The 11,162-nt window shown below is 41.6% G+C and overlaps 1 protein-coding gene across 1 annotated transcript; it reads left to right on the top strand.

Annotated features, from left to right (window-relative positions):
* The first annotated feature begins 6,039 nt into the window (after positions 1–6,039).
* LOC121791696 (NAC domain-containing protein 43-like) lies at positions 6,040–7,659 on the top strand. Its single transcript, XM_042189551.1, has 3 exons — positions 6,040–6,313; positions 6,463–6,737; positions 6,953–7,659. Exons 1-3 carry the CDS (start codon positions 6,142–6,144, stop codon positions 7,481–7,483), a joined length of 978 nt encoding a protein of 325 aa, XP_042045485.1. The 5' UTR covers positions 6,040–6,141; the 3' UTR covers positions 7,484–7,659.
* The last annotated feature ends 3,503 nt before the right edge of the window (positions 7,660–11,162 follow it).

The raw sequence follows: 11,162 nt of genomic DNA, 5'->3' as shown, positions 1-11,162 counted from the left end.
GGAGACTTTCTCTTTTGAGGAGTTGGGGCTATCTCCGGTCGGAGATTCTCCCACTGATATGCCATCGGCGGCAGGGAGGATGCCGAGGCAAGGGAGAGGGAAGGGCAAGGGCAAGGCCACTACCTCGTCTGCGCGTGCGGGGAACGAGGGTGGGGCGGGGGCCGAGGGGGAGGGGGAGGAAGCCGACAGGAAAAAGAGGACCATCTGGAGCATAGAGGAGTGCATCGCCCTGGCGAAGGCCTGGATCAGTGTAGTCGAGGATCCTTACATCGGGGCTAACCAGCATATCGACAGAATGTGGTGGCTCATTAGCCGAAGCTACCTCTAATTCATACCGCCAAGTGGGAAGCCTCACGATGGAGAGCAATGCCGGAAATAGTGGGACCGGCCTAGGAGGCAGCTCAACTGATGATGTGAAGCTACTGTCTCACCAGCAGTACCCCGACAATGAATTGGGTTTCGGGGATTTCAAATATTGGGAGGTCTATCTTGTGGTGCAGACTTCCGCTAAGTTTAGTTCGGGTGTTGAAGCTGGCTGGCCGAAGTGGACGAAGATCAACCCATCCGGGGAGTACCGTAGCAGTGCCGGTTCCCACGAACTCCCTGAAGCCGAGGCAGAGTTCCCGACCCCTCAACCCCGCTGCCGTCGCCCGGTTGGGCAAAAGTCCACGATGCAGATGGCTAGGGGAAGCGCCAGCGGGTCCCGACCCGAGGTCCAATCGGCAGCTCCTTCCGCAGCTCCTTCCCAAGATAGATCCCAAACTCCCCGCACTCGCCCGCATACAACAACATGATTTACTTTTAATTACCATGGAGAAGTGGCTTTCAGCGACTGATCCCTTATACACGATTATGCTGAAGGATGTCATCGACAGTATGCGATGCGATTTGGGGATGCCACCCTGCCTGAGAATTACGACGGGACTGGAGGCGGGGACGACAAGGAGTGAGACGGGGGCCGCATTTGTCGAAGCTGTAGGTTGTTTTTTTTAATAATTATGTATGTTTTTTTATTTTAAATAAAGTGGTTGCATTTTCTCCTTATTTGTGTCGAAGTTTTAATTCCATAAATTGTTTAATTTGATGAATTTGTGAATTTTTATTATTGTGGGAAGTTCGTCGGGATGTCCTTGGGGATGTCCGTCATTGTGCAGTGGGATGTCCTTATGACGTGACAGTGCAGTGGGATGTCCTTATGACGTGCCAGAAGGTGTTTTTGGGAAGTCCGTTGGGATGTCCGCCAGGACATCCATCCCACAGTGGATGCTCTAAATGTTACGTGGCATGCATGTATATATATTAAGATGGTAAATAGTTTTTTATATTATTATAAATAAGGGGGGACTGAAATAAGTACAATTTTTATGATATAAACTAGAAGTCCTTTGGATCTGGACTTAGATCACGAAGATCTCTAGCGAATTCATCACTAATTAATTGCTTAAATTCATGATCTCTAGCGAATTCATCACTAATTAATTGCTTAAATTCATGAATTCATGGTCATGGAGCATGTATGTATGTATTCATTGTAGATCATGTATGATCACTAGGAAATTGTATGATTTAAAATAAGTTATTTTGTCACTTTGGAATCCGAGCTCATTGCCATGAATTCATTCCTCAATAAGGATGTATATCCAATATAATTTTGTGCATGATCTAAAAATGACTCATAATTTACTCTTTATACACTAAAAATATTATAGTTTTGGTGGAGGGACAAATTAAATGACAATAAAATAGACACATGTAGAAAGACAAAATGCGTGGCATTTTTGGAGTATTATTCCAATATATAATTTAAAAGTCCATAAATTAACCGAAACACAACATATACCTACATTGAAAAAGATAATGAATTAATTAGTATGTGCAACGTATTTAATTTTCCACAGAGCACATGGAGTGTAATTAGGACTTTTGATGTTCAATTCAATTTTATGAACGGTTGAACAACTACTGAAAACAAAGCGCGGGAATAAACGAGACATATGAAAGGACTTGACAGAGGGTGATTGTAACCTGTCGAAAAAAACAAAGTATATTTGTCAGAATTGATTAAGAAATTAGTGACATTGCCGCCATATTTACAGAAATAACAAGATTGACAATTAATTCATCCTCAACTAATTAATCTTACTCCCTCCGTCCCCCAAAATTCGTCACCATTTGACCCGACACGAGTTTTAATAAATGTAATAGAAAGTGGGTTGAAAAAGTTGGTGGCATGTGAGTCCTACTTTTATATATTAGTTTTATAATAAAATGTGAGTGTGAATGAGTTAGTGGAATGTAGGGTCCACTACCAAAAACGGTAAAAGTGAAAGGTGACAAATTTTTAGGGACAGACGAAAAAGGAAATAGGTGACAAATTTTCAGGAACGGAGTATCATCTAGTTAACCTATCTCAATCCCTTTCTTATTTCTATATGTCCATCCACCAATGCTAATTGCAATGATGGATAGTCTAATTAAATTGGGAGTTTACATGCTACAGAATAAAAACCTTCTAAACAAAAGGAAAAATGAGTGGACATATGTGTTCAACAGAAATATCTTTGAATTTGTTTTTATACACGATATTAGTTACAAGTTTTATACTAGTATGTTACAACCAACTCATGTTCTTTCTCTATAAAATAATTTATTGTATTGTATTGGTTTAATTAAAATAAATCGTGTCCATTCGAGTTCTGGGAAATTATGACTTGGGACCACAGATTTTTTAATTGAGAGAAATTGATATTTATTGAGTAATAAATTGTTTATTTAATGTCGACGGTCATTGAAAATTAATAATGATGCGTAGAGTTTGGAAATTTTCGACTTCCATATGACAATACATACATGTGTAATACTAGTTCGATCGATGGCATAAAAATATAGTACATCGAATTTTTATGACTTTCGTTTTTTAAATTACATTTTAATTGTTTTCTTTTTACATTTTCGAGAAAAAAGATAGAGAGTGGGGAATTGCATTATTGTCCAAAAATTGTGTCACTTTTCTTTGTCCACTAATATCAATTCAGATTTTGTGACATGAATAGCTATTTCTATCAGCATAAAGTTCATTTCCAAATTGTTATAGTGCAAAACACATGTAAAAGTGACTCTATGTTTGTCGCTAACATTCCCAATAAAAAAGAAAATTGAAAAATAATAAGTAAACAGCATGTGCATGCTGGGGCTGCCTCAACTGTGTTCACAATTTGATAGGAGAAAAGGGAAAGAGGAAAGTACAGTGTCAATGTGTATTAGCCCTTTTAACTATTGGACATCATTCATAATTTCATATAGATTTTTGGAGGATTGATATTTTGCCTCCCTACTTTTATTTTTCTCATGAGATTAAGAAATTAAAACGAGACAATTAACATAATTTCCCTCAATTATTAGCACAATAATGATTACGATGAGAAAGTGGATCTATCTCGGAACCATAAACAGCTCCAAAGATTATGATAAAGCGATGAAGGTTGAGAGCACCCACAACCGTGCTCTTGCCAGCGAGTACGGTTATAAGCCCGACCCCACTTTTTCTGTCTGCTCTCTGGCAAGAGCACACACTCACAGCTGTGCTCTTCCGCAAGGACGAGCACAATTCAATTTAAAATTCAATTAAACAAAAACATTTCCATAATATTAAAATTCATTAAAAAAACCTAAATAATATTACAAATGACAAATAAAATAAAAACGACATAATTAAAATCATAAAAATTAAAAAGTACATAATTAAAATCCTAAAAATTAAAAATTACATAATTAAACTCCTAATAATTAAAAATTACATAATTAAAAGCTAAAAATACCCCGTGGAAGACTACTCATCCGGCGGCACTACCCCCAATTGTCTTTGGAGGCCCAATATCATGGCCTCATGCGATCGAAGTTGTGAGGGGGTCATAGTTGACCTATCGGCCATATTGAGTTGGGCCAAGAGGGTCCACAACGAGTTGGTGGGGGGTGGAGGTGGCGAATATGGAAAGGGAACGGGAGCGGGTTCGGGAGCATTGGCGGTTGCAGCCGCTGCGCGACCGCCAATGGTCGCCGCCTTCTTCCTTCCTTGCGGTCGGCGTTGGGAACCGCTCGGGCCTGTGTCGGGGCTACCCAAGTTAGCTCCAGCGAGTTGGCTAGCCACTTCTTCGGAGTCGGCGTCGGATATGGATACCGACCTTGACCGTTTGGAGGAGCCGCTAGAGGATGATGTTATACCTCCCATATACTTCTGGTGCGTTCGCGTCTCCTGCCAAACGTTGAGGTACTTGAATGGCTTGTAGTTCATGGATTGGTAGGTACTCATCGTGGAAGTGATGATGCCGACCTCGCTCCGGGCGCTCCCCGCCGACCGCTCTTCCTGGAGGAAATAGCCATTGAACTTGCCAATTTCTTCGTTGGCTCGGTAGATGGTGTTGCGCACCATACTCTCGTTACGCTCGATTGTTCCCGGCGGCCGATTTTCATTGTACCGGCGAGCGATGCGCCACCAAAAGTGATCGCCGGATTGGTTCGTGCCAACCACCGGATCTTCAGAGATTTCCAAGTACGCCGCGAACAATTTATCCATCTCCACCAGAGTGTACGGTGTGCAGACACCGCGAGTAGGAGGAGTCGGAGTTTGGGAGGGGGCGGTCGGCCTAGGCTCGGGTGTCCACCCGTATTGCCCTTCAGGGGCATCTTGGTCGTCGATTGGGTATGACCGGTAGCCACCCGGAACACCCGAACTTTGGGTTTGAGGAGGGGCCGAATATTCCGTTTCGGACTAGGAAACGGTTGTGAAGAGAACCATTCGGGGTTCCAACCTTGGGAGCCCGGGGGGTTATTGCCTTGGCCGGACATTGTTATGTTGTAGGAGTGGAAGAAAGATTGAGAATGGATGTGGGAGAATGAAGATGAGAATGGATATGTGAGAATGAAGATGAGAATTGTGTAGTGTGGTGTGAATTTTTGGAATATTAGAATGAGCGTAAAAGTACCCCTGCTATGCATTCCACCACAACAGGGGATCCAAACTCGGATTTCATAGACAATTTTTAAAAATTATTTTATCATGAATTATTTTACAGTAAAACACATTTATACATACAACGGGATGTGATCAGATCAATAAGTGAAATTTTGTCAAAAATCAAATCAAATCTCAGTCATTGGATCAATAAGTGAAATTTTGTCAAAAATCAAATCAAAAATCAAATCAAATCAAATCTCAAATCAAATCAAATCTCAGTCATTGGATTCTCCAGTTTTAGGCCCTTATCTGAGTATATCAGAGAGAGTGAACGGGTCCTTAGTTGTTATCGCATGTTAGTTACTAATATCCAAGATTCCATGATGATTGGGTGACAAAAAAATTTGCGCATATGAACAATTCAAAGTAGCGTGTAACTAACTCTGTTGCCCAATGTTACTTCTACAAATTTAAAAATAATTAATCTCCGAGATCTTGAACTTGATTTACTCAGTAAGAAGTACTTATCTCAATGTGGTCATATGTAGTTGATTATATGATCATTTTGTTGAGTTTTAATAGTAAAAAGGAATTTAAAAAGATAAAAAAATATAAGATACGAAAGTTAGAGTGAGAACCGTGAACTTTGCAAAGCCGGTGGTTCGCCGGTTCTGCATGCGCATCAATATCAACTCAACAGCAGTCTAGAAAGAGGCAGAAACTCACAGGTGGCGGCAAGCTGAGTTCACATATCACAGGATTTCTCCAAAAAAACAAATTTTTTCTATATATTTATAGCCTTTTGGAAATCCAATCTCTTCCCAAATCAACCATAGATAATTGTTAGATTGTAAATATCATGTAGAATCTTTGGGTTGAGTATTATACATACTTTATTTAATCTTGATCAAGTTAAATATGTTAAATGAGTGTAGATATTGTGAAGGAAGTGTGACCCCATCTCTCTTGTTTTAGGTGGTTGGTAATGTTGAAGATGGACCCCATAGGAAGACCATGATACCAAAAGTTCCATGCATTTTAACCCTACCACTTTGGTATAAATCATCACCCCGCCAAACCTTTTCACTCACACAACACATCTCAACCTCCCCTTTATATCCCATCTCTCCACACACCAACTTCAAAGCCCGTCTATTTCTCAGCTTATTGCCTCGATCTCTAAAGACATGAATCTGTCCGTCAATGGCAATTCCAAGGTTCCCCCGGGCTTCCGCTTCCACCCCACCGAGGAGGAGCTCCTCCACTACTACCTCCGCAAGAAAGTCGCCGCCGAGAAAATCGACCTCGACGTCATCCGCGACGTCGACCTCAATAAGCTCGAGCCATGGGAAATTCAAGGTAATCCCATAGAATATGGCATTAATAATTATTTTTTTTTCAGGTACCCTTATCTGTGACTATATTTAGGGTTATCAGGAGATTTTTTTTGGTTAGAGACTGATGATTGATGATGTAGTTCACTCTCTTTTTTTTATGATAAACTGCAGAGAAGTGCAAGATAGGTTCAACACCGCAGAACGACTGGTATTTCTTTAGCCACAAGGACAAGAAGTACCCGACCGGGACGCGGACGAACCGCGCCACGGCTGCCGGATTCTGGAAGGCCACCGGGCGGGACAAGGTCATCCACAGCAACCTCCGGCGGATTGGAATGCGGAAGACCCTGGTTTTCTACCGCGGGAGAGCCCCCCACGGCCAGAAATCCGACTGGATCATGCACGAGTATCGGCTCGACGACATCTCACCTCTCGACTCCACCAATGTATTCACATTCTCTCTCTATCTATCCATCCATCTATCTATCTATTTATTTTTTTACCTTACATCCCGCCATTAACGGCTTTTTCAATTCCCTATGATATCGGGCATAGTCCTTTCACATTTCATCATTACTACCACCAACTTATAGCATCAAAATAGAAAAGATCTGGTGTTCGACTCCACTGTGTGACGCGGCCTTTAAATTTTTTTTGTCAGGTGTCAAGCCTGGCCGGTGACATGGGGCCGGAGGAAGGGTGGGTGGTGTGCCGCGTCTTCAAGAAGAAGAACTACCACAAGTCCTTAGAGAGCCCTCTGACATCATCAGCCTCAATCCTGCCACAAAACGACGCCGTTCTAGGTCAACTACTCATGTACATGGGAAGATCCACCTCTTGCAAGCAGGAAACCGATCCCATTATGCACTTCCCCGGTCACTCCCCCGCCGGCTTCCTCCACCTCCCAGAGCTCCAGAGCCCGACCGAAGACAACAACTTCAAGCCTCCTTCAAATGAGATGGGAATGGCGTCGTCCGACCTCAGCGACTGGGCCACGCTGGACCGGCTAGTGGCGTCGCAGCTCAACGGGCAGCCCCGCGGAAGCGATGAATTCGCCTTCTCGTTCGATCAGGACGACCAGGTGCAGCAATTGATGAGCATGAATAATTCGGATAGGGGTAACGAGACGGATCTGTGGACATTTGCCAGATCATCGTCGTCGTCGGACCCACTGTGTCACTTGTCCGTATGATGATGATGATGCTGAGAAATTAGGGTTTGGGTGGTAATGATATTGAAATTGAAAAACTTATACGTGTTTGTTTACTTAATTTTGTTGATGTGTAAGTTATAGGGGAATAAAATAGTATGAGATACTACTTACAATTACATACATATATAAAACTGGAGTATCTTTGTACCCAATAATTAATTGTGATGAGCCGTCATTGTCTAGATATATACGTGAATATATACATGAATTGAAAAAGGACAAGAGATGAGATCGGTTGATTGATTTGGGAAGACTGCTTTAACTGCTAGTGATATTTTACCTAATATATTCCTATTTCTTCATTTATTGCTACATATTCATCAATTTCATGTCTTCTAAATACACATGGCCACCCAGATTTTCTGTTTGAGAAAGTTCTATATATTTTTAATTTAATTCTTACTATTATGATCGTAGGCATCCCATCTCTCTCAATAATGTTTTAAGAATAATTTTCGGTGAATTAGATAATAGTAACAAGCATGCTACTGATTTTAAAAACGTTGCTAATCAGCTTTTTATAAATAAAATTTGACTATATTTTGTGAAGTTAATAATGTTTGAGTCACATATTCTTCCGGCGGTTGTTGCCATGCAAAACTGTTTGTAGTAGTATTTTATAAGTTATTTGATTCTGAATAGAATTAATGTGACAGATGTAAACCGCATTCTCGCACTATACTTTGAAGTCAATTTTGAATTTAATTGTAGTCGCAATGTTAGACGGTATTATTAGGCCATCCACAATGGGGCGCCCTATGCTGCGCCACGTCATCAGTTTTATCCTCCTACCCCCCACCTGCAGTGGGGTGCCCTATGCATTTTTTTAATTGAATATTTAAATAACTACAAAAATTGGGAAAAAACTTTATTTCATTTATAAAAATTAATATATTACAATACGAATTAAAAAAAATACGCAAACTCAGTGACGGCGGTTACGGGCCCACACTTCTTCAATCATGTCGTTCATGAGCTGAGCATGGTCACGATTGGCAAAATAGTCTGCAACCAGACGTTGGTGAGCTGCCGTATGGTCACGTTGGACAGACGTCCGACGTCGATTAGGCATGTGGATCTGCCGCAGCCGCCGCCTCCTCGCGCTGCATTTCGACTAAGCATTCCGCCATGGCCTCTTCAACGGCTGCATCTAAGGCTTCCGAGGTCGAACAACCTGACTCCGAGGAACTAGAACTAGTGGTGTCATTGTCGTGGTTCATTTTGGTATGCGAGAGAGGTAGAAATGTGAGAGATGAGTGAAATGAGAGAGGCGAGATGTTCGTATGAACAAGTGAATGAGAAACGAAGTTTAAATAGACAAAATTTGGAAAAAAAACGTGTGTCATCGTCCGCCGAGCCCACAATGGGGCTCCCGATGGCGCGGACGATAGACCATCGTCCGCGCCCATCGTCCTCCTAGCCCATAATGGGGCGCCCGATGGCGCGGTCGATAGGCCATCGTCCGCGCTTCTTCTGCGTACAATGCATCGGGCGTGGGGGTAGGGCGCGGACGATGGTGGGCACCAACAATGGAGGCATCGTCCGCGCTCGAGGACGATGGCCGCCATCGGGCGCCCCATTGTGGGTGTTCTTATGGAGCATCATAAATAACATTTTCATTTTAAAAATTTCATTGAACTTACTCATTCGGTTGGAAAACATCTTTATCATATTTATCGGGTCTTATCGTTGTGTACCACTTAAATTTTATGCTCCTATCATGTGCACTTTCAATCAAATATAGGAGTATTGGAATATTTAAAATAGAAATGAAATCTATAGAGAATTCAACAATGTATGATTACAGATGCGTATAAAATTCAACACACAATCATTGTTAATTTTCTTAGTTATATATTGAGATCTTACACATACATGTTATCTTAGAGAATCTAACAAACATAATAATCCATTAAGTCAAGACCAATTTCAATGTTCACATCATTTATCTCATTTCCGGTTAGCTAACTGTGTACCACTTTATTTTTTATTTTTTTATAACTATTTTGCATGTCTCCTAATTAAGTTTTTTTTAGTTGAATTTTTTTATTATTAATGAGAGGTTGATCGATTATATTAATTAGATTATAAAATTACTTTTTATTAACAGTTTTGATTTGGGGACTTAGGGTGATTAAATCCAAACTATTACGGTTATCATATATCGTATCATAATGGTAGTTCGTGACCTCTGTTTTGGTAATTTTTTTTCTATGTAGACTCAACTTTGATTTATTCTATAAGTGACCCAGACTTCAGGTGTATTTGGTTATGATGATTAGAGCATCCTTAACCCCCGTTCTCAATTCAGGCCTCAAGTCCCCTCCACGTCATCATTCCCTAAATTTGAGTCCCAAGCCACAACTGCTCTAACCCTGCAGGCCTCATCCCGGACCACAACTATTAAATTGCACTATTCACAATTTACCATCTATTTTACGCATAAAATAAAAAACGTGAACAATTATAATACGAGAAATTCATTTTTAATTCAAAAATAATAAATTATAAACTAAAATATTAAATTAGAACATAAAAAAATGTAAAAAAAAAAATACTCTTCTTCCCCTTCCTCTCGCCCCTCTTCATCCTTCTTCAAAATGCAAAAAAAAAGAGAAAATTGGGGGTGCAAATGCAAAAGAAATCAGAAATCGTCACCCTCTTCTTCCTAATCCTTCCTCTTCTTCCCCTCCCCTTCCCCTTCCCCCTCCCCCTCCTTCCTCTTCAAAATGCAAAAGAAACCTGAAATTGGGGCCCGGGACCGGAAAAAGAGCACCTCCTATGCCGGCCAGAATGGACCCTGGGCGCCCGGGACCGGCCTGGGCCGGAACTTTGATACGAGCTATTCCTAAATTATCTCCATATCTTATTAGTCATTTAGCATTGATTTATCTTATCTTTTCATAGTTAGTTATTGATTCTCCATATCTTTTACTTAGGATATTATTATATTTGATTTACTAGATTTTGGTAGGATATTATTGTATCCCCACATATTATAAATATGTGTAGGAGACCTTCATATTATTCATTCGAGAAATATCAAATCAATTTATCTTTTATCTTCTTTTATCTTTCGTACTTTATTTTTCCGCAAGTTAATCTCGTCAAACCTTAATTGACCGAGAACCCTAGGCTGCTCGATGGGAGGATCCCGCAAACGAACCTAATCCTTCTCCGGCGACTTCGCGCTGCCGGAACCGATACGAGTACCCCTCGTATCATCTGTTGCTTTCATTGTGATCTCATCCTCCGTATTTCCGCCATCATGTCATACACCTACACTGACTACGTCCATCGCCAGTTCAATAGACCCGTTCCTCTCGCCACTGCCCATGAGCAGCCCCACATCGTGTTGGTACCTCCAAAGCCAGAACATGCAATTTGGCTACTCCTATCCAGACCCGGCGCGCCCGATTCCAGCGCCTCCCATTAGTGTGCCAAGGCCCTCTTCGTGTCCTACCCGCGACCCGAACCTGACCCCCAGAACGGGCCTCTGCTATAACACCGCTGCAACAGTCGCCTTACCAACCCCCTCCAGCCACCATCGCCTCCCTACCAACCGCCTCACAACAGTGTCGCCCATATGGAGCCTCTCAGTACGTGACACGTGATCCGGTGACGCCGAATTTGGAACCGAACCTACAGTGGGCTTGCC

This window comes from Salvia splendens, unplaced genomic scaffold (assembly GCF_004379255.2).
Source record: "Salvia splendens isolate huo1 unplaced genomic scaffold, SspV2 ctg877, whole genome shotgun sequence".
NCBI lineage: Eukaryota > Viridiplantae > Streptophyta > Magnoliopsida > Lamiales > Lamiaceae > Salvia > Salvia splendens.
The sequence above is the reverse complement of the archived record's forward strand: the minus strand, read 5'-3'. Positions and strand labels throughout refer to the sequence as shown.